Genomic DNA, 24859 nt, shown 5'->3' with positions numbered 1-24859 from the left:
ATTTTGTGAAAAAAAAGGCAAAGGGAAATTATTTAAACTTTAACAATTACTGGAGGGAGATAAAAGTTAAAGCACTGACGCTTGTAAACAGATATAATACCTGATCAATAATGTACGACTATATATATATATATATATATATATATATATATATATATATATATATATATATATATCAACACAGTTAACATCAACATGCAAATTACAAACAACATTTATAAATGCAAGACATTCCCAACCTCAGAGAGTGTTAGACTAATTATTCTCAAAATGTTCTTAGAGGATGATTGATTTTTGTGATAATCTTAAATGATATATATTTCATAATACACATTAATCCCTTTTATTTGATATCATCATCTTAACATTATAGCCAACGAGGTTTGTGACTGCGACCGCTCTTTGTTTACAGTGGAGTGACAGTTGACAATGATCAGATGGATAGAAATACAGGCTACGTTCTGGCTGGAAATCTTAACTCGTGCTTTTCTTTCCGTTATCTTTTTGTAAGTATATACTTGTTTTGCTTCCACAGTGTGGGTAACTGCCAGAATTTTGTGTAAAATACGGCCATATGAGATTTGTGTCAACTTCTGGTAGGGATCATAAGCCGGCCATATAGATAACCCATGTCAATCAGGTTAATCAAATGAAGCTAAAGTATGGGAGGTCGCATTCCAAGAATAAGATTCTAGGGTACGAAGGAGACATGATATGTGATATATAAAGAGAAAAAAGCAAATTCAACAAGAAAACTGGTTTTATAAAGGTAGGTCGACAAAGTGCTTTGGTTTTCGGGAACTACAGCTGTTAAAATTTCTGGCATAAGCTAAATGAAAGTGTGATTTCGGAGTAGTACAGGAATAACACCATATGGATTTGGAAGGGTAACCACATTAGGGGCACCTTTGAAATGAACACTAGACACCTCGGGCCTTACCGACACTTTGGCCTCTGCTCGTGTTTTCTTAATATACTCTCTTGTACTAAATGTTGTCATTCCTAAGATAACGGAACGTGATGGTTGGGGGCTATGATAATCTGGGAAGATGTAAGGTAAAGGTAACAGAAACACTTCTAGAAATAAACAGAACCTATGAAATCTCACCTAACTTCCTCCTGCAGTCTGATTAGATAAGATGTATTGTTGTCATTTGTACTCAGCTGCTGGCAATTTTGTTCTTTATGTATGTATAGTGTTTGTGGAATGTGTTTCTCTCCGACAGCTTTGTGTTTCTAGTACGGCAGAATGAATGACATCTTTGATATATCTCAGTTATGACACAATATTAAGGTAAATCTTGGCCTCAGAATGAGGTTAGGATAGGTTTTCATAGGCTCTGTTGAGTTATACTAGTGTTTCGCTGAGTTACACTGCACATTTTACCTGATCATACCACCTCTTCTCTCTTCACCAAAACTTCTTCAATAACTCTCCTTCAAAATACTTCATCTCATCTCATTATAGCCTGTTACCACTTCCCTTCACCAATGATTCCCACCTGTTGTCTTGTTTTCCTCACACTTTTAACCTCCTTTCAAAAATCTTAAAGATGTACTTATGTATTTACTTCCTGTCCCAGGAGTCCCTTCTGTCTTTATGAGACTCCTGCAGCACTCAGGAAGATGGTCACATCTACTAGCTGAGACCATAGGTGAGAAAGTGTAATGATGATATGTGTGTGTATCTGTTAATTAGTAAGTGCTTGGTGTTTTTGTATTGATAGCTGTATCTTGGGCAAGAAGGGTCTTTGGATAATTTGAAATTATGTTTGTAATGTTGTAGGGATGGGTTATGTCCAGAGCATAGGTGGAGAAATGCAACTCGTGTTTGCCTAGGGGATCTGGATTCTGATGGGTGAATGTCTGGCAGGATGGAGTTTAAGGCTTAGTTGGAAGGGTGGTTGTTTAGTGCATGTTGGGTTTTTTCAATATGTATATGTTTTTTGTGTAATATTTTTGTTGGTGGGATCAGTGAGTAGAGGTTGCTGAAGTGTGATGCAGAGTAAACTTTTTATTTCTGTACTTCTACTTAGGGGTTGGTGGTTACTTATAGTGTGGCTTAGACCAAGGGAGGGCTCTAGTGCTGTTGCACAGAATTGAAATTGAGTGCCAAGCATGTTGAGACAGGATTTTACTGGGAGGATTTGTGTTTCAGTTGATGGTCGCAAGGTATCTATATTGTGCACTATATTGTGTGGTTTCCAGCTTGATATATTTTCTCTTGAAAGGGTGGAGGCATAGGTTATATTTCTTTCCTATATACAACCAGGCCCTTTCTGTGGTTTCCACTGGCTGCTTCATATTCCTAGGTTAAGTCTGTTGATAGCACATTGCCCTCTGTGTACCGCACTACTCCAGTTCACTCTATCCTGTGCATGACTTTCATCCTCCTGCAAGTTCAGGCCTCAGGCATTCAGACCTTATTCACTCCATATCCAGTTTAAGGTTTCTCCCTTCTCCCTGTCCCTTCTTAGAAATCTGACTCATATATCCCCTTTATCAACTTCTTCACTCTTTCTCTCCATATGTCTAGACCATTTCAGCACATACTCTTCAACTTTCTCAACCATATCTTGCCATATCATTTCCTACTCAGTCAATCCTCATACCACCAACACTGAAAAAAAAAGGTAATAAGTCACTCCAAAAATTATTGTCCTGAAAGCTTAATATCTTAGTTGTAAAACCTATGGAAACCATCACTTGAGATATAACTGTAAACCATGTAGAAGCCCATCAGTCAATAAATGATTCTCAGCATGGTTTTCAACAAAATCACTTATGTCTGACAAATCTGCTTGATTTCTTTTATATCACAATGTATAATGAAAGTAGAGCAGTTGATGTTATCTATATTTTGCTTCTTTCTATTGTGGATCAATTTTTCAGAGTTTGGATGCTTAAGATAGCAGTGATATGTGGCAGTAGGAGGAGGGCAAGTTGGATGGTTTGGGGTTTTAGGAATTGTACTGTGTTGGCAAGCTTCTAGGTGTCATTAATTTTGTTGTAAGGCAAGGAGTGGTTAAGATATATGCAATTGGTTGGATTGCAATTATGCCAAAGTGCTTTATGTGGAAGTTTGACTTTTGGCAAGTTTTTTAAGGTCATAATTGCACTGCATATGTCAATGAAAGTAATGGTGGTTGAGCAGTTATTTGTGAGTGAATTTTTGTAGGTGTTTCATGACCTCTGTTTTAGGTTTTGGTTGAGTTGTGGCTGATTTTTTATATTTTGAGTCATGTTTCATGTGTATGTTTTTGTGTTCTTTGAGAGAGGGATATCATAAGATTTGGTCAAAAGTGTTACATGTATGGAGGCTGAGTTGGTGCTGGAGGTGTGGATTTTTAATGTGCGTCAGAGTTGGTTGGTTTGGGTTTTGTTGTTCATTGTGTCAAGGAAGAGTACCTCTACCTCCCTGCAAAAGAAACACTTGTATGGAACTCCTGCAGCACTCAGGAAGCTAGACATGTCCAGTGGGCAGAACTATAGTTTAAGGAGTGTGGTGATATTATGTGCATGTCTGTGTGAGTGGATATGTTTTCAGTGCTCATGGTACAGACTGAAGAGGAGAGAAATATAGGTTTTGAAGGTTGAAAACTCTTTTCTCTCTGGATGGTGTCCAGCAAGCATTATTACTTTTTTCTTTCCAGCCTTCCCCTGTCTCTTCTTGAGAAGCCTTTCTCCTTACCACTGTGATGACTTTTGGGTTGATGCCCGTGATCTTTGAATTCTGAGCTCCTTGCAGCTAGGACTAAGTGGGTTAATGATATAACCTCTGCAATATCTCAGTTGTTGGGCTCGACATGAGTAAGCAGTTGCAAAAATTCTGAGATTTGTAAGGTTCTAACCCTAATTATCCTGAAGATCTCCAGTATATTGTTTCTTCTGCTTTAATATATATATTTTTTTACTCTTGATTCACACTTGACCTTTCTCTCCTTTTTCATTTTTCCTTCTAACTAAAGGCCTGGCCTTGATGAGGACATTAGACCATATTGTAATCTTTGGTGTAGAAAAAATGTTTTTGTATTGCACATTTATGGTGCAAAAGTGGAGTTACATATGTGGGAAATTGTATGATTTGGCACTTGTGGTCTTACAGTCAAATATCCTTAATATTCTGTTAGATTTTATTGAGGTTCTTGGTTTTGTAGGACTGAATCATTTTAATCTTTATAATTAAGTTTCTTATGGTATTCATTAAGAGAATTGTTGGTACTTATTGTTATGCGTTCATGGAATGGCTAATACTACATTACCTCATATATTATTCATTTTTTTTTCACACGGAAATTCAGTACTTTACAAAACTGCTTGTAGATTCTTAGTTAATCATTAACTTGGACTTTAAGAATTTTTACTTTATGCAGAGAGTTGGAACACACTTCACCATTCGTGCGCAAGATTCACATAGATGAGTTATGGCTGTACAAGAATCCACGTACACCTTCTTATGTTCCAACCAGTGTTTTGTGGGTGAGTGTTTTGTGAATATCCATATGTTTCAAACCCCTTACATGTTCATTTGTTGATATGATCCTAGTGTGCCTCACTTGTCTGGGATTGTGTGGCTTGAATACAAATTATAATTAAAACTCATATATTTTGATATAACATTTATTTTATCTAGTCACACACTTTCCATAAGATGGGTTAGTAAGTTAACTTCTAGTAGTGGTTATAGTGTATTGAAATATATATATATATATATATATTTTTTTTTTTTGCTTTGTCGCTGTCTCCCGCGTTTGCGAGGTAGCGCAAGGAAACAGACGAAAGAAATGGCCCAACCCACCCCCATACACATGTATATACATACGTCCACACACGCAAATATACATACCTACACAGCTTTCCATGGTTTACACCAGACGCTTCACATGCCTTGATTCAATCCACTGACAGCACGTCAGCCCCGGTATACCACATCGCTCCAATTCACTCTATTCCTTGCCCTCCTTTCACCCTCCTGCATGTTCAGGCCCCGATCACACAAAATCTTTTTCACTCCATCTTTCCACCTCCAATTTGGTCTCCCTCTTCTCCTCGTTCCCTCCACCTCCGACACATATATCCTCTTGGTCAATCTTTCCTCACTCATTCTCTCCATGTGCCCAAACCATTTCAAAACACCCTCTTCTGCTCTCTCAACCACGCTCTTTTTATTTCCACACATCTCTCTTACCCTTACGTTACTTACTCGATCAACCCACCTCACACCACACATTGTCCTCAAACATCTCATTTCCAGCACATCCATCCTCCTGCACACAACTCTATCCATAGTCCACGCCTCGCAACCATACAACATTGTTGGAACCACTATTCCTTCAAACATACCCATTTTTGCTTTCCGAGATAATGTTCTCGACTTCCACACATTCTTCAAGGCTCCCAGAATTTTCGCCCCCTCCCCCACCCTATGATCCACTTCCGCTTCCATGGTTCCATGCCTAAAATCTTTTATATTTGTGGCAAGATATTTTACATAAAACATACTCAAGGAAGTTTTCTTTTCTTTTCATATTGTTTATGGATGGGGTTGTTAGGGAGGTAAATGCAAGAGTCCTGGAAAGAGGGGCAAGTATGAAGTCTGTTGGGGATGAGAGAGCTTGGGAAGTGAGTCAGTTGTTGTTCGCTGATGATACAGCGCTGGTGGCTGATTCATGTGAGAAACTGCAGAAGCTGGTGACTGAGTTTGGTAAAGTGTGTGGAAGTAGAAAGTTAAGAGTAAATGTGAATAAGAGCAAGGTTATTAGGTACAGTAGGGGTGAGGGTCAAGTCAATTGGGAGGTGAGTTTGAATGGAGAAAAACTGGAGGAAGTGAAGTGTTTTAGATATCTGGGAGTGGATCTGTCAGCGGATGGAACCATGGAAGCGGAAGTGGATCATAGGGTGGGGGAGGGGGCGAAAATTTTGGGAGCCTTGAAAAATGTGTGGAAGTCGAGAACATTATCTCGGAAAGCAAAAATGGGTATGTTTGAAGGAACAGTGGTTCCAACAATGTTGTATGGTTGCGAGGCGTGGGCTATGGATAGAGATGTGCGCAGGAGGATGGATGTGCTGGAAATGAGATGTTTGAGGACAATGTGTGGTGTGAGGTGGTTTGAGCGAGTGAGTAACGTAAGGGTAAGAGAGATGTGTGGAAATAAAAAGAGCGTGGTTGAGAGAGCAGAAGAGGGTGTTTTGAAATGGTTTGGGCACATGGAGAGAATGAGTGAGGAAAGATTGACCAAGAGGATATATGTGTCGGAGGTGGAGGGAACGAGGAGAAGAGGGAGACCAAATTGGAGGTGGAAAGATGGAGTGAAAAAGATTTTGTGTGATCGGGGCCTGAACATGCAGGAGGGTGAAAGGAGGGCAAGGAATAGAGTGAATTGGAGCGATGTGGTATACAGGGGTTGACGTGCTGTCAGTGGATTGAATCAAGGCATGTGAAGCGTCTGGGGTAAACCATGGAAAGCTGTGTAGGTATGTATATTTGCGTGTGTGGACGTATGTACATGTGTATGGGGGGGGGGGTTGGGCCATTTCTTTCGTCTGTTTCCTTGCGCTACCTCGCAAACGCGGGAGACAGCGACAAAGCTACCTCGCAAACGCGGGAGACAGCGACAAAGTATAAAAAAAAAAAAAAAAAAAAAAAAAATGAATGTATGCACTTCATATAGATTTTTTTTCCATTATTGTGACCGATTTTTGTACTTTTGCATTCCTGAAGTCATATTCAGACTAATGATCCTCATAATTTTGACCGTGGATTAGATTACATCATTATCTTTTTTTCATTGGTGATGAAAATGCCAATGAAGGTCAGTACTTTATTGTGTCACCTACACAGAATAGGAAATATTTAAGGGGTTACTTTATCTGTGATTGTCTTCATTTGTCTATTCATCTGTTATGGGATGCCACTTCAAACTGCAATTTAACCGGTTTAAAAAGACACTAAAAATTTTATACCGTTGTTTTTCAGCTTCTTAAGAATTTCATTTGGATTTTGCTTGAGTTATGCCACTTATTAGGTTTAACTTGTACATCCATCTACCTCTTAGCACGAAGAAAATTTATTCATTGGCCATGAGACTTTGTATAGTTGTTTCCCACTACCAAAAGAATTTACACCATAAGGGCTGAAGTTCTAGTTTGATTTCTTTGTTGTCATAACTTATGAACAAGGGCAATTACACAAAACTTTCCATGGTTTACCCCAGACGCTTCACATGCCCTGGGTCAATCCTAATCATTAACAGCATGTCGACCCCGGTATACTACATCGTTCCAATTCACTCTATTCCTTGCACACCTTTCACCCTCCTGCATGTTCAGGCCCCGATCACTCAAAATCTTTTTCACTCCATCTTTCTACCTCCAACTTGGTCTCCCACTTCTCCTCGTTCTCTCCACCTCTGACACATATATCCTCTTGGTCAATCTTTCCTCACTCATTCTCTCCATGTGACCAAACCATTTCAAAACACCCTCTTGTGCTCTCTCAACCACACTCTTTTTATTACCTCACATCTCTCTTACCCTTTCATTACTTACTCGATCAAACCACATCACACCATATATTGTCCTCACACCTCGATCAAACCACATCACACCATATATTGTCCTCACACATCTCATTTCCAGTACATCCACCCTCTTCCTCACAACTCTATCTATAGCCCTCGCATTGCAATCATATAACATTGCCAGAACCACTATTCCTTCAAACATACCCATTTTTGCTTTCCAAGATAATGTTCTTGCCTTCCACACATTTTTCAACGCTCCCAGAACTTTCGCCCCCTCCCCCACCCTATGATTCACTTCTGCTTCCATGGTTCCATCCGCTGCCAAATCCACTCCCAGATATCTAAAACACTTCACTTCCTCCAGTTTTTCTCCATTCAAACTTACCTCCCAGTTGACTAGTCCCTCAATCCTACTGTACTTAATAACCTTGCTCTTATTCACATTCACTCTCAGCTTTCTTCTTTCACACACTTTACCAAACTCAATCACCAGCTTCTGTAGTTACTCACCCGAATTAGCCACCAGCACTGTATCATCAGCGAACAACAACTGACTTGCTTCCCAAGCTCTCTCATCCACAACAGACTGCATAATTGACCCTTTCTCCAAAACTCTTGCATTCACCTCCCTAACAACCCCATCCATAAACAAATTAAACAACCATGGAGACATCACACACCCCTGCCACAAACCGACATCCACTGAGATCCAATCACTTTCCTCTCTTCCTACTCGTACAGATGCCTTTCATACACATGTATATATATAAACGCCCTTACATACACATATACATACCTATACATTTCATCGTATACATACATATACATACATGATTTTTGCCGGGAAATAGTGCAAATGACTGGGAGATGTTTAAAGGAAAGAAGCAAGAGTTGACGTCAAGAGAAAGGTGCAAGAGGTGAAAAAGGGCAAATGAGAGTTGGGTGAGAGAGTATCATTAAATTTTAGGGAGAATAAAAAGATGTTTTGGAAGGAGGTAAATGAATTGCATGAGACAAGAGAACAAATAGGAACATTGGTGAAGGGTCTAATGGGGAGGTAATAACAAGTAGTGGTGAAGTGAGAAGGAGATTGAGTGAGTATTTTGAAGGTTTGTTGAATGTGTTTGATGACAGAGTGGCAGATATAGGGTGTTTTCGTGGTCGAGATGGTGTGCGAAGTGAGAGGGTCAGGGAGAAAGATTTGGTAAACAGAGAAGAGGTTAATGAAAGCTTTGCGGAAGATGAAAGCTGGCAAGGCGGCGAGTTTGGATGGTATCGCAGTGAAATTTATTAAAGAAGGATGTGACTGTATCGTTGACTGGTTACTGAGAATATTCTGTGTATGTATGGCTCATGGTGAAGTGCCTGAGGATTGGTGAGTGTTCAAATTACAGAGGTATAAGTTGGTGGGGGAGGGGGCGAAAATTTTGGGAGCCTTGAAAAATGTGTGGAAGTCGAGAACATTATCTCGGAAAGCAAAAATGGGTATGTTTGAAGGAATAGTAGTTCCAACAATGTTGTATGGTTGCGAGGCGTGGGCTATGGATAGAGTTGTGCGCAGGAGGATGGATGTGCTGGAAATGAGATGTTTGAGGACAATGTGTGGTGTGAGGTGGTTTGATCGAGTAAGTAACGTAAGGGTAAGAGAGATGTGTGGAAATAAAAAGAGCGTGGTTGAGAGAGCAGAAGAGGGTGTTTTGAAATGGTTTGGGCACATGGAGAGAATGAGTGAGGAAAGATTGACCAAGAGGATATATGTGTCGGAGGTGGAGGGAACGAGGAGAAGAGGGAGACCAAATTGGAGGTGGAAAGATGGAGTGAAAAAGATTTTGTGTGATCGGGGCCTGAACATGCAGGAGGGTGAAAGGAGGGCAAGGAATAGAGTGAATTGGAGCGATGTGGTATACAGAAGTTGTTGAGTATTCCTGGGAAATTATATTGGAGGGTCAGAGCATGTACTGAGCATCAGATTGGGGAAGAGCAGTGTGGTTTCAGAAGTAGTAGAGGATGTGTGCTTTGAAGAATGCATATGAGAAATACTTAGAAAAACAGATGGATTTGTATGTAGCATTTATGGATCTGGAGAAGGCATATGACAGAGTTGATAGAGATGCTTTGTGGAAGGTATTAAGAATATATGGTGTGGGATTTGCTTGAAGCAGTGAAAAGTTTTTATCGAGGATGTAAGGCATGTGTACGAGTAGGAAGAGAGGAAAGTGATTGGTTCGCAGTGAATGTCGGTTTGCAGCAGGGGTGTGTGATGTCTCTATGGTAGTTTAATTTGTTTATGGATGGGGTCGTTAGGGAGGTGAATGCAAGAGTTCTGAAGAGAGGGGCACATATGCAGTCTGTTGTGGATGAGAGGGCTTGGGAAATAAGTCAGTTGTTGTTTGCTGATGATACAGCACTGGTGGCTGATTTAGGTGAGAACTGCAGAAGCTAGTGACTGAGTTTTGTAAAGTGTGTGAAAGAAGAAAGCCGAGAGTAAATGTGAATAAGAGCAAGGTTATTAGGTTCAGTAGGGTTGAGGGACAAGTAAATTGGGAGGTAAGTTTGAATGGAGGAAAGTTGGAGGAAGTGAAGTGTTTCAGATATCTGGGAGTGGATTTAGCAGCGAATGGAACCATGGAAGCGGAAGTGATTCACAGGGTGGGGGAGGGGGCGAAGGTTCTGGGAGCGTTGAAGAATGTGTGGAAGGCGAGAATGTTATCTCGGAGAGCAAAAATGGGTATGTTTGAAGGAATAGTGGTTCCAACAATGATATATGGTTGTGAGGCTTGGGCTGTAGATAGGGTTGGATGGAGGCGGGTGGATGTGTTGGAAATTAGATGTTTGAAGACAATATGTGGTGTGAGGTGGTTTAATCGAGTAGGTAATGAAAGGGTAAGAGAGATGTGTGATAATAAAAAGAGTTTGGTTGAAAGAGCAGAAGGTGTATTGAAAAGGCTTGGTCACATTGAGAGAATGAGTGAGGCAATATTGACAAAGAGGTGGAGGGAACGAGGAGAAGTGGGAGACCAAATTGGAGGTGGAAGGATGGAGTGAAAAAGATTTTGATTGATTGGGGCCTGAACATACAGGAGGGTGAAAGGCATGCAAGGAATGAGTGAATCGGAACGATGTGCTATACCGGGTTTGACGTGCTGTCAATGGATTGGACCAGTGCATGTGAAGCGTCTGGGGTAAACCATGGAAATTTTTGTGGGGCCTGGATGTGGAAAGGGAGCTGTGGTTTTGGTGCATTACACATGACAGCAAGAGACCGAGTGTGAACGAATGTGGCCTTCATTGTCTTTTCCTAGCGCTTCCTCGCACTTGCGGGCAGGTGGATGCCATTTCATGTGTGGCGGGGTGGCGATGGGAACGGATGAAGGTAGCAAGTGTGGATGTGTACATGTGTATATATGTATATGTCTGTGTATGTATATGTATGTATACGTTGAAATGTATAGGTACGTATATGTGCGTGTGTGCACGTTTATGTATATCCATGTGTATGTGTTTGGCCATTCTTTCGTCTGTTTCCTTGCCTTACCTTTTTAACGCGGGAGACAGCGACTAAGTATAATAAGCATGATAATTTAAACTACTCTTTACATTACTGGAAACTTCCAGAAAGTTCTATGTCAGTTACTCAGTAGTGAATCTATGTGGAATGTTCTGAAAAATAGGTATAATTCAAAATTTCCGTCCTGATCACAGAGTAAAATTTTACGGGAATAATAGCTAATTTGTATACTTTTTAGACAATCTATTAGAAAATAACACTTATTTCCTAGGAAAAAATTGTTACAGTGTTTTTGGGCACCAATGATGTGATGATATCCAACACAGCCCCATCTTGGAGAACAAGGCAGTGGTGCCTTGAAATATAGATTCTCACATTGTATGAATCAGACTATCATCCTCAAAACCTCTGTCTTGTTTTTTCAGCCCCTTGTGTTCATAGTGCCAACAACAGTCATGCTCCTGTATTTCCTGGTAAAACGTGATAGGACAGAGCTCTGTCAGGGTTTCCTTTCCCTGTCACTTGCTTTAGGCCTTAATGGGGTCATCACCAACATCATCAAACTTATTGTTGGTATGCAAGCTTCACCCTTTTTGCTAATATTCTCCTTAGTATTAATAATGCCCACAAATGGAATATTGTTATTTGAATGTTTATGCTTTTTAGCTTCTTCATATCATTGAAAATATACTATATGGTGAAGTTTAATGGTCTCTTTATTCTTCTCATAGGTAATTTTCTTCCACAGGTCGACCAAGACCAGATTTCTTTTATCGCTGTTTTCCAGAGGGTCGTGAAGATCTTGAAGACATCACAGATATTGGTGCAGCATGCACTGGGGAAATGCATACAATACAAGAAGGACGCAAGAGCTTTCCCAGTGGGCATTCTTCGTGTGGGTATTATTTATCTGTATTGCTTGATTTTGTTTTTATATTTGCCATAGGTAAAGGATATTTTGAAGTGAAAGGATTATAATTTCTTCTGTTAGTGTGTTTTTCTTTGTCTGCTTGTATTGCACCTCCATATAACCCTTTCGTTTTGGTAGTTCTATCTAATGCACGATCTTTTGTGTGTGGGAGATTTTGAAATTTCTGCTTAAGGTTGTTTTTAAGAATTGTTAGATCATAATTTTCTGAATAAAGTGATATGCAACCCACCCTAGTGAAAAATTGCTTACTGGTATCACGTGCCCCTGAATTTCTGCAACCTCACTGCCAGGCATGTGATGCCAAGAATACTGTTAGGCATACTTGGAGAGATGTGTGGTATTTTTTTTCACAAATAAATATGATTACTACGGGTTTTTGTAATTTTCATCTTTTGTTTTTTAAGAATTTCACAGCTTCACAAATTTTCACATAACAGTATGGCACAAATCTCATACAGGTCTCCTTAACATGATAACATAGATGACCATGTGTGGAAAAAATTTAGACCACAGTATCTGGTAACAATTCAGTGTGCTTGGACCTTGGGTCTCTGTATGTATGTAACTTTCCATTGAAAGAGCTGCTTGAAAACTGAATAAGAAGAGTATAAATGACTGAATAAAGCACCAAAAAACCTTATTCATTACCTCAGTTACTATATACCAGAAAAACGCTCCAGAAGTTCCTTACCAACCACAGGGGTAATGTTCATAAATGACTGTGGTCAGCAAAACCGTGTTGTAAAGGTACAGGGCCTATGGGAAATGGGGGCTTAGTGGGAGTGTCCCTTAAGATACAAACTTTGAGTCCTTAAATGAACACCTTATGATTGAAAACAAGTATTTTATACTTTAAAAACAACATAATATATAATTGTACAAAGAAATGATGTACAAAACTGTAAGGTGATAATACGATGGTAGTATGTTACCAATGATGCTGTGCCTCCATACTCCCACAAAGCAGCCAGTCAGTTGTGCATCACAAAAGGCTACCTCAGCAGTCACCTTGATAACACCACCTGGTTATAACTCTCCTTTTCTACTTAGAAATGGTGGTATGCTGGACTGGGCTACAAGCAGCACACAGTCACATGATAATCAACTTATGCATGGTCACCGTTTTGATGGTGCTGTGGGAAAGTGGATTTTCAAAACCTGATGCCATGGTTGGCAAAATGGTATACATTATTTAATGTGTGTATGCACAAAACCACTGTAGACAAGGGACCACTTTATAGGTATATGGGCCTAAGATCCTCCATGGGATGACCATGCTCTCCTGGAAACAGGCAAAGGACCGTGATGGGCTTTTCATTTCGTGTGACAAGTTTTTCAGTAATTTCCCCTGCTTTCAAATCATTCTCACTCATTTCTTGATGAAGAACAACTATGTATTCAACCAGTGTATGTTAAGTTTTGTGGGACTTACCTCTATGGGTATGGATGTGAGGGTATGGAAAAGAAGTGCAACTTGATGTACATCTACCCTTTAATGTTAAGCATACTACATGCTTAAGTATTGTCTGGGGATGCCATAAGGGAGGCTACAGGGCTCTGATTTGTTCATTAAGTATGATGAATGTTCCTCTATTGGCTAGAAACAACACTACATTTTAATTAAGTATCCTTGTGGGATACATACCTGCTAAAAGCATAAGCTGATATTATTTACAAACATTTTTGGAGTACAAAACTTTGTGAAGCTGGTTCTTGCTGAAATTTTTTGATGCTACTTCATTCAGAACATGTTTACTATTTTTTTTTTTATACTTGTTCACTGTTTCCCACTTCGTGAGGTAGTGCCAGGAACAGACAAAGGACAGCTTCATTTGTTAGTGAGGTATTTCCAGGAACAGACAGAGGACAGCCTCATTTGTTCACAGACACACTCTTATCTGTTTTGTATAATGCTTCTTAATCAGAATCCCTTTATCCACAGTTAAGACCTACAGACCATTCCTGTTTCCCTTGACTACTTCATATGCCCTAGTTCAGACCCCGAAAACTCGTAGCCTCTTTCACTCCATCTAATTCTTTGTCTCCCCCTACCCCTTGCTTTTTCAACCTCTGATTTGTATATTTTCTTGGTCAGTCTCTCTTCCTTCATCCTTTTCATAGGTCCAAATTATTTCAGTACCACTTGTTCACCTCTCTCCATCATACTCAGCTTATTACTACACCCTTCTCATACTCTGTCATTCCTTACAATATCAACCCTCCTCATACTACATATTGTCCTCAGGCATTTCATTTCCAACATATCCACCCTTTTCTGTTCATTTTCATTTAGGGCCCATGACTTATGCCCATACAACACCACTGGGACTGCTGTACCATCAGACATTCCCATCTTCACCCCCACACACAGTAACCTTTCTTTCCTCACACTCCTCAGTGCACCCAGGGCTTTTGTCCCCTCACCTGTCTTTTGGTTCACTTCATCCCCCATAGTTCCATCTGTTGCCATGTCTGTTTCCATGTATCTATAACACTCCACTTCCTCCAGGTTTTTGCATTCAAGCTCACACATAATCCAACCATTCCTTACTCCTTGCTAAATCTCATCACCTTGTGTTCATGTTAACTCTCATTTTCCTCCTTTCACTTACTCCCCCAAACTTAGATACCACCTTTTACAGTTTCGCAGTCAAATCTGCAATGAAAGCAATGTCATCTGCAGTAGCAAGTGACACCTCCCAGACTCTCTCACCCTCAGCATACTGTAGACCAAATCCTCTCCAAGACTCTTGCATCTCCCTCCCTCACCACCCCATCCAGATATTCGTAGAATCTGCCTGCTCAAGGTTACACCATGAGTGAAAAGTCTTCTTTGGTGAGGCAATATCATTGGGAGTACTGTCTCATCAAACAACTTTTCACTCCAAAGGCATTCACATTATCCTGCTTCTGGAAGTAGTATAACCTTGGGCAGCAGGAGCCTTTGGTAAGAGATTCTGGGTAGATTCTGGGTAACACAAGGATTCTTTCTTCAGAATTAGTCATAGGGTAATTATCAATAAATAATTGAAATAAAGCACCCAATCCATAGATTGCAGATCCTTTTTCTCCTGGAACTATTCACCATTCTCCCATTCTACTTGCACACATGCCTTACTCTTTCTATAGAATTTTCTCATTGCTTCTCGTTATTTTCCTCCCACATCATAGCCAGAGGTTGAACCATTATGTGACATTCATTTTTTTTCATTCATTTCAAGCTAAAAGTTTGTTTTCTAAATTGTTTCTTACATTTTTCATATGTATATATATGTATGTGTGTGTGTGTGTGTGTATGTGCATATGTGTGTGTGTGTGTGTGTGTGTGTGTATATGTATATATATATGTATATTATCCCTGGGGATAGGGGTGAAAGAATACTTCCCACGTATTCCTCGCGTGTCGTAGAAAGCGACTAGAGGGGACGGGAGCGGGGGGCCGGAAATCCTCCCCTCCTTGTATTAACTTTCTAAAATGGGAAACAGAAGAAGGAGTCACGCGGGGAGTGATCATCCTCCTCGAAGGCTCAGAGTGGGGTGCCTAAATGTGTGTGGATGTAACCAAGATGTGAAAAAAGGAGAGATAGGTAGTATGTTTGAGGAAAGGAACCTGGATGTTTTGGCTCTGAGTGAAACGAAGCTCAAGGGTAAAGGGGAAGAGTGGTTTGGAAATGTCTGGGGAGTGAAGTCAGGGGTTAGTGAGAGGACAAGAGCAAGGGAAGGAGTAGCAATACTCCTGAAACAGGAGTTGTGGGAGTATGTGATAGAATGTAAGAAAGTAAATTCTCGATTAATATGGGTAAAATTGAAAGTTGATGGAGAGAGGTGGGTGATTATTGGTGCATATGCACCTGGGCATGAGAAGAAAGATCATGAGAGGCAAGTGTTTTGGGAGCAGCTAAATGAGTGTGTTAGCGGTTTTGATGCACGAGACCGGGTTATAGTGATGGGTGATTTGAATGCAAAGGTGAGTAATGTGGCAGTTGAGGGAATAATTGGTATGCATGGGGTGTTCAGTGTTGTAAATGGAAATGGTGAAGAGCTTGTAGATTTATGTGCTGAAAAAGGACTGATGATTGGGAATACCTGGTTTAAAAAGCGAGATATACATAAGTATACTTATGTAAGTAGGAGAGATGGCCAGAGAGCGTTATTGGATTACGTGTTAATTGACAGGCGTGCGAAAGAGAGACTTTTGGATGTTAATGTGCTGAGAGGTGCAACTGGAGGGATGTCTGATCATTATCTTGTGGAGGCTAAGGTGAAGATTAGTATGGGTTTTCAGAAAAGAGGAGTGAATGTTGGGGTGAAGAAGGTGGTGAGAGTAAGTGAGCTTGGGAAGGAGACCTGTGTGGGGAAGTACCAGGAGAGACTGTGTACAGAATGGAAAAAGGTGAGAACAATGGAAGTAAGGGGAGTGGGGGAGGAATGGGATGTATTTAGGGAATCAGTGATGGATTGCGCAAAAGATGCTTGTGGCATGAGAAGAGTGGGAGGTGGGCTGTTTAGAAAGGGTAGTGAGTGGTGGGATGAAGAAGTAAGAGTATTAGTGAAAGAGAAGAGAGAGGCATTTGGACGATTTTTGCAGGGAAAAAATGCAATTGAGTGGGAGAAGTATAAAAGAAAGAGACAGGAGGTCAAGAGAAAGGTGCAAGAGGTGAAAAAAAGGGCAAATGAGAGTTGGGGTGAGAGACTATCAGTAAATTTTAGGGAGAATAAAAAGATGTTCTGGAAGGAGGTAAATAGGGTGCGTAAGACAAGGGAGCAAATGGGAACTTCAGTGAAGGGCGTAAATGGGGAGGTGATAACAAGTAGCGGTGATGTGAGAAGGAGATGGAATGAGTATTTTGAAGGTTTGTTGAATGTGTCTGATGACAGAGTGGCAGATATAGGGTGTTTTGGTCGAGGTGGTGTGCAAAGTGAGAGGGTTAGGGAAAATGATTTGGTAAACAGAGAAGAGGTAGTAAAAGCTTTGCGGAAGATGAAAGCCGGCAAGGCAGCAGGTTTGGATGGTATTGCAGTGGAATTTATTAAGAAAGGGGGTGACTGTATTGTTGACTGGTTGGTAAGGTTATTTAATGTATGTATGACTCATGGTGAGGTGCCTGAGGATTGGCGGAATGCGTGCATAGTGCCATTGTACAAAGGCAAAGGGGATAAGAGTGAGTGCTCAAATTACAGAGGTATAAGTTTGTTGAGTATTCCTGGTAAATTATATGGGAGGGTATTGATTGAGAGGGTGAAGGCATGTACAGAGCATCAGATTGGGGAAGAGCAGTGCGGTTTCAGAAGTGGTAGAGGATGTGTGGATCAGGTGTTTGCTTTGAAGAATGTATGTGAGAAATACTTAGAAAAGCAAATGGATTTGTATGTAGCATTTATGGATCTGGAGAAGGCATATGATAGAGTTAATAGAGATGCTCTGTGGAAGGTATTAAGAATATATGGTGTGGGAGGCAAGTTGTTAGAAGCAGTGAAAAGTTTTTATCGAGGATGTAAGGCATGTGTACGTGTAGGAAGAGAGGAAAGTGATTGGTTCTCAGTGAATGTAGGTTTGCGGCAGGGGTGTGTGATGTCTCCATGGTTGTTTAATTTGTTTATGGATGGGGTTGTAAGGGAGGTAAATGCAAGAGTCCTGGAAAGAGGGGCAAGTATGAAGTCTGTTGGGGATGAGAGAGCTTGGGAAGTGAGTCAGTTGTTGTTCGCTGATGATACAGCGCTGGTGGCTGATTCATGTGAGAAACTGCAGAAGCTGGTGACTGAGTTTGGTAAAGTGTGTGGAAGAAGAAAGTTGAGAGTAAATGTGAATAAGAGCAAGGTTATTAGGTACAGTAGGGGTGAGGGTCAAGTCAATTGGGAGGTGAGTTTGAATGGAGAAAAACTGGAGGAAGTGAAGTGTTTTAGATATCTGGGAGTGGATCTGTCAGCGGATGGAACCATGGAAGCGGAAGTGGATCATAGGGTGGGGGAGGGGGCGAAAATTTTGGGAGCCTTGAAAAATGTGTGGAAGTCGAGAACATTATCTCGGAAAGCAAAAATGGGTATGTTTGAGGGAATAGTGGTTCCAACAATGTTGTATGGTTGCGAGGCGTGGGCTATGGATAGAGATGTGCGCAGGAGGATGGATGTGCTGGAAATGAGATGTTTGAGGACAATGTGTGGTGTGAGGTGGTTTGATCGAGTAAGTAACGTAAGGGTAAGAGAGATGTGTGGAAATAAAAAGAGCGTGGTTGAGAGAGCAGAAGAGGGTGTTTTGAAATGGTTTGGGCACATGGAGAGAATGAGTGAGGAGAGATTGACCAAGAGGATATATGTGTCGGAGGTGGAGGGAACGAGGAGAAGAGGGAGACCAAATTGGAGGTGGAAAGATGGAGTGAAAAAGATTTTGTGTGATCGGGGCCTGAACATGCAGGAGGGTGAAAGGAGGGCAAGAAATAGAGTGAATTGGAGTCATGTGGTATACAGGGGTTGACGTGCTGTCAGTGGATTGAAGCAAGGCATGTGAAGCGTCTGGGGTAAACCATGGAAAGCTGTGTAGGTATGTATATTTGCGTGTGTGGACGTGTGTATGTACATGTGTATGGGGGGGGGGGGGGGGTTGGGCCATTTCTTTCGTCTGTTTCCTTGCGCTACCTCGCAAACGCGGGAGACAGCGACAAAGTATAAAAAAAAAAAAAAAAAAAATCATATATATATTTGTTGCGCCTTTCACAAGACATTTTTCATACCCATGTCACATACTTTCCCTAGGTCCGTAAATGTCACTTACAAATTCCTCCCTTTTTCCAAGTATTTCACTCACCTGTTCTTCAAAACAAACTTGTCCAAACATCCTTTACTACTCCAAAGCTACATTGCTCTTTCCTAGTCTGATGTTCTTTGCATGCCCCCACCCTTTCAATTATCATTCTCCCATACAACTTATCAGATATGCAAAACAGACTTTTACATCTGTAATAATAGCATTCAGTTTGATTCTCCTTGCCTTTATATAGTGGCACCATACAGGCATTCCGACCGTCCTTAGGCTCCTAACCTTGATCCATAGATACTTTGAAAATGTTGTCACCCCCCTTTCTTGAGAAATTTAACTGCAATTCATCCACTCCAGTCACTTTGTCACATTTTATCTTATGCATGGGTTTCACCGACTGTTCTCCTCTCCAAACCATTTGCCATGACTCTAATGCTATGCATAACTCCATGTCCCAAACACCCCACCATCTGCTGGCCTGTCATCTAACAATGCAGCAGTCCTTCAGAAAAGTCACTATCTATTTACCTCTTTACATGTTTCCACTTCCTCATCTACTCTCCTCACTGATCCTCTCGTTTGTTTTCTTGTTCTCCTCGCAGTATTCCCTTTTTTTTTCCAAAACATTTTCTTGCTCTTCCCTGAAATTTGCCAATAATCTCACCCTATTTCTCATTTACCCTCTTTTTCAGTTCCTGTGCCTTCCTCTTGACCTCCTGCTTTTTCATGCACATCATCCAGTAATGCCCACTCCTCCCCTGCGGATAGCACTCTTACACCTTTATTTTCCCTTTCACTTTCAACTTAGCTACCACTACCCTATCTCAGACTTCCAAATCCCACCTTTTGCATGCCACATACTTCACTTGCACTTAAGCTTATATGTATTCCACTCCATCTGTCTTATATCTGGTTTCCCTAAACCTCTTCCTCAGAAAGGCTCTTATTTGTCATTCTGTTTCATCTTTGTTTTTTTATAATAAAAACTTTCCTGTTTAAATAGTTGTCATATAGTTGTCTGTGTGTGTGTATATATATATATATATATATATATATATATATATATGTATACATTGAGATGTATAGGTATGTATATGTGCGTGTGTGGACGTGTATGTATATACATGTGTATGTGGGTGGGTTGGGCCATTCTTTCGTCTGTTTCCTTACGCTACCTTGCTAACGCAGGAGACTGTGACAAAGTATAATAGAATAAAATATAAAATATAAATAAAATATAAATTTACTTTGATGCTTTGCAGTTTCTTTACTCTTGATCTTTGGTATTTTGGCATAAAAGATGATGCTAGGTTTAGCATTATGCTGTTTCCATATTTGACTTCTGTTATATACAGTATTTTCACCACTGTAGTGAATCTAATCAATCTGTGGTGGACAGTTTCATTTTGCAGCCTAGGATACCTGAGTCTGTGGATCTGTGGTAAACTGTGTGTGTTTGGCAAGAAGCGTGGTCAAGGCTGGAGGCTTGTAATTGGTATATCACCAATTATATTGGCTCTGATGGTTGCTCTTTCTCGCACCAGTGATTATCATCATCATTGGCAAGGTAAGAAAGGAAGATTTTTCATGGCATGAAAGATATAGTTGTAACTGATAGGGTATTATATGAATTTAAACTGGATGCTGATTCTTAGAATCAGCTGCAACTTCTCTGTTAAGTATTTTCAGTGTTAGAATGGGAGTTTTGAATTTGATGTAATAGCAATTTATTTTTTCACATAAACAATAATCTCTGATGATTCCAAAGTAAATAAAAAGCTAACACCCTCTACCCTGTTCTCCAATGTTTGAAAAGGTGTCTAATGCAAGTACTTGACATGATTGTAAGATACCTTGCACAGTCATAGCAAACATTAGCTGCCAGTCCTGCTTGGCTTAATCTTTGGTATCATAGGTTGACTTGAGAGAGTTACCACTGTAGTGTGGTACCCTTTAAGTTTGTAACAGCAGTAATTTGATGGGTGACTTAATAATACCACTGACAGAAGGCAAGTTAATATAATATAGTTGGTTGTACAATTTGGTGGCATAGCTATATGGATTCTTTTTCATAACTCACATTCTCTCATTCTGACATGTGTTTTTATAATCATACTATAATTCACTCTAACTTCAAATCTTTTACATATTTATTCTCAAATTATCCCTTGTTTCCATTAAAAAATCTTAAATTCCAACAGATTAGTAGTTTTAAAATTTTTAGGAATTAAATAGCATAACCTATAAATCTCAACTACATCAAGAGAGGATAGTGGTGTTTCAGTTTGCTCATCGTCTGCAAACTTCTGTACCGATATGTCTGTATTTCATCATTTCAGTTATACAGTTCACTGTACTTTTCTCAGCTTAATTTTTCTCCCACAGATGTGGTGGTAGGCTCTTTGCTGGGCTTGTTTATATCCTATCTCTGTTACCGCCAATACTATCCTCGTTTGACTTCCCCACATTGCCACCTTCCATACTTAATGGTACCCACTGTCCTCCAACCACAGTCTATCAATGGCATTCCTGGTGGGGATATTACGAACTTCCTTGATCCAGAATCTCCTATGGAAGAGCAAATTAAATGGATGTAATTGACTTATAAGTAATGGTTAAGAGCACGGTATTATGACTCAGGAGCATGAAAAGATTGTTTATTGACTTTTGGATTACAAAATATATTTTTACTGTTCATGAAATTCATGATAACGGTATGAAAAACATAGGTTGAACTTAATATCAAAGACTAATGTAGGATATTTATTCTTAAAACTATTTTAATATCATATTAATGGTTAGAACATTTTATAGGATTTTTGCCATTTATAGGGGCAAAAGACAACAGTGTAGTGAGGACCATTTATAGCAGCAAGCCTTTACTGCTGTGAACATATGCATCAGAAAAATAGATATATTTTTTGATTTGTAATATATACATGTGAATATTTTAATGAAAAATATGAAAGAATTTTGATAATTATTTCTATGATAATATAAAGTTTTTCAATACAGTCTGTACTCTTGTTAATTTTGGATGTAGAATATGGTACGAATGTTACTGAATAGAATGAAAGGAATTGGAAAGATAGGGAAAAGGGAAAGAATGGAAGGGGTCATATGCAAAGGGAGGTGAAGGTACTTGTATAAAAGAAAATTTGAAACTTTAAATGTTTATTTGTTATTAACTCCATATAGGCCAAGGTAACCTCAAAGTACATACAACTGAAATGGATCTGTGCTGGTAAATGACAGAATGGAAAACAGGATATGGTAATGTAGACTTTTAATTGTTAATAAAAAAATTTATATTATTCAATAAGGGGGATTTGAATGGTAAGATGGGAAGTAATAATGAAAATAGCAATTTTGGGTTAGAAGGATTTACATACATACATGTGTATGTGGGTGGGATGGGCATTCCTCATCTGTTTCCCTGCACTACCTTGCTAATGCGGGAGATGGCAGTTAAGTATGATAAATGTACTACATAATAATTTTGGGAAGATGGGGTGTTTGTGAGTGATGTGGGAATAACTAGAGATTGTTTGAAATTCTTTGTGGAATATTAATTATGCATTGGAAATACTTTATGGATTATTAATTATGTATTCCACATATATTGTTCACTTATTATGCTTTCTGTAGCTGGAATCATATAATGTTTGGGTTTTGTGCTGGTTCACATACTGATTCGGTGTATACGTATTGACTCATATTTGTTATTATGGTCGTGCATCCCATAATGGAAAACTTGATATGGTAATATAGACTTTTAATTGTTTGTTAATAAAGAAAATATTGTATGTTATGTAATAAGGGTGGTTTGAATGGTAAGATGGGAAGTATTTATAAAAATGATTGTTTTGGGAAGATGAGTTGTTTGTGAGAGATGTGGTTATCACAAGAGATAGTTTGTCATTCTTTGTGGAATATTATGAATTACAAATACTTTATGGATTATTATTTATGCATTCCACATATATTGTTTACTTTTCATGCTTTCTGTAGCTGGAAGCATTTAATGTTTGGGTTTTGTACTGGTTTACATACTGATGTTGGTGTATACTTATTGATTTACATTTTTAATTACGGTTGTGCATCCCAGCTCAAGATAGCAAATCCAGGACTTTGGGTTAATAGCATTCATTTTTTCCTGACTGGACTACTATTTAGACTGGACTGCTTGAATAGTAAATTTACTTATAATTCTTAGTGCTGAAGTGTTACACTTCTGATATTCAGCCTGTAATAAATGGTCTTACCACCTTCGATAATAGATTGATTGATCAGCACAAAATGGCTGTTTTTTATATATATATATATATATATATATATATATATATATATATATATATATATATATATATATATATAACAGGTGGGTTATGTATGTTTCACTGACTAATTAATGAAATTTGTTTTTGAGTTTCTTAGGGATCATTCCTTGTCATCCTCACAAGATGCTTCACTATATACATTGCAAAATAGGCTGCTTTCTGATATGTTAATTAGCATGAGAATTCATAGGGTAAGATGTGAGATTTTGGTTCTTAATTTGTTTATCAGTTGAAGCTGAGAGTTGTAGTTGCATGATGGTTTACTCTTGTTGTGTTGTAGAAAATGTTGCAGATTTGTCTTGATGTATCCTTGAAAAATTCTTGTTAAAGATTCTTAAATTTTACATATTACACAATTTGCTGGTATTAAGCGCAGTATAATAGGTTATTCACTTGTGCATTATTGCTGATACTTTGGCTGACAAAATTTTTCTTTCGTATTTTAATGCGGAAGATGAAAGCCGGCAAGGCAGCAGGTTTGGATGGTATTGCAGTGGAATTTATTTTAAAAAAGGGGGTGACTGTATTGTTGACTGGTTGGTAAGGTTATTTAATGTATGTATGACTCATGGTGAGGTGCCTGAGGATTGGCGGAATGCGTGCATAGTGCCATTGTACAAAGGCAAAGGGGATAAGAGTGAGTGCTCAAATTACAGAGGTATAAGTTTGTTGAGTATTCCTGGTAAACTATATGGGAGGGTATTGATTGAGAGGGTGAAGGCATGTACAGAGCATCAGATTGGGGAAGAGCAGTGCGGTTTCAGAAGTGGTAGAGGATGTGTGGATCAGGTGTTTGCTTTGAAGAATGTATGTGAGAAATACTTAGAAAAGCAAATGGATTTGTATGTAGCATTTATGGATCTGGAGAAGGCATATGATAGAGTTGATAGAGATGCTCTGTGGAAGGTATTAAGAATATATGGTGTGGGAGGCAAGTTGTTAGAAGCAGTGAAAAGTTTTTATCGAGGATGTAAGGCATGTGTACGTGTAGGAAGAGAGGAAAGTGATTGGTTCTCAGTGAATGTAGGTTTGCGGCAGGGGTGTGTGATGTCTCCATGGTTGTTTAATTTGTTTATGGATGGGGTTGTTAGGGAGGTAAATGCAAGAGTCCTGGAAAGAGGGGCAAGTATGAAGTCTGTTGGGGATGAGAGAGCTTGGGAAGTGAGTCAGTTGTTGTTCGCTGATGATACAGCGCTGGTGGCTGATTCATGTGAGAAACTGCAGAAGCTGGTGACTGAGTTTGGTAAAGTGTGTGGAAGAAGAAAGTTAAGAGTAAATGTGAATAAGAGCAAGGTTATTAGGTACAGTAGGGTTGAGGGTCAAGTCAATTGGGAGGTGAATTTGAATGGAGAAAAACTGGAGGAAGTGAAGTGTTTTAGATATCTGGGAGTGGATCTGTCAGCGGATGGAACCATGGAAGCGGAAGTGGATCATAGGGTGGGGGAGGGGGCGAAAATTTTGGGAGCCTTGAAAAATGTGTGGAAGTCGAGAACATTATCTCGGAAAGCAAAAATGGGTATGTTTGAAGGAATAGTGGTTCCAACAATGTTGTATGGTTGCGAGGCGTGGGCTATGGATAGAGTTGTGCGCAGGAGGATGGATGTGCTGGAAATGAGATGTTTGAGGACAATGTGTGGTGTGAGGTGGTTTGATCGAGTAAGTAACGTAAGGGTAAGAGAGATGTGTGGAAATAAAAAGAGCGTGGTTGAGAGAGCAGAAGAGGGTGTTTTGAAATGGTTTGGGCACATGGAGAGAATGAGTGAGGAAAGATTGACCAAGAGGATATATGTGTCGGAGGTGGAG

General features: G+C 39.6%; 1 protein-coding gene across 1 annotated transcript; it reads left to right on the top strand.

Annotated features, from left to right (window-relative positions):
• The first annotated feature begins 381 nt into the window (after window positions 1–381).
• LOC139760602 (phospholipid phosphatase 5) lies at window positions 382–22670 on the top strand. Its single transcript, XM_071683984.1, has 6 exons — window positions 382–506; window positions 4374–4479; window positions 11457–11604; window positions 11780–11926; window positions 20116–20283; window positions 21102–22670. Exons 1-6 carry the CDS (start codon window positions 430–432, stop codon window positions 21311–21313), a joined length of 858 nt encoding a protein of 285 aa, XP_071540085.1. The 5' UTR covers window positions 382–429; the 3' UTR covers window positions 21314–22670.
• Window positions 22671–24859: the final 2189 nt, after the last annotated feature.

The sequence above is a fragment of the Panulirus ornatus genome, chromosome 3 (genome assembly GCF_036320965.1).
Source record: "Panulirus ornatus isolate Po-2019 chromosome 3, ASM3632096v1, whole genome shotgun sequence".
Classification (NCBI taxonomy): Eukaryota; Metazoa; Arthropoda; class Malacostraca; order Decapoda; family Palinuridae; genus Panulirus; species Panulirus ornatus.
Note: the sequence above shows the minus strand (reverse complement) of the source record. Positions and strands in the feature narration are given on the sequence as shown.

Excerpts from the sequence above, each read along its gene's own strand:
- LOC139760602 (XM_071683984.1), top strand. The coding sequence starts at position 430 with ATGATCAGATGGATAGAAATACAGGCTACGTTCTGGCTGGAAATCTTA. Across the intron at positions 507-4,373 it reads TTTCTTTCCGTTATCTTTTT|AGAGTTGGAACACACTTCAC; the intron begins GTAAGTATATAC and ends TACTTTATGCAG. Across the intron at positions 20,284-21,101 it reads TTATCATCATCATTGGCAAG|ATGTGGTGGTAGGCTCTTTG; the intron begins GTAAGAAAGGAA and ends TTTCTCCCACAG.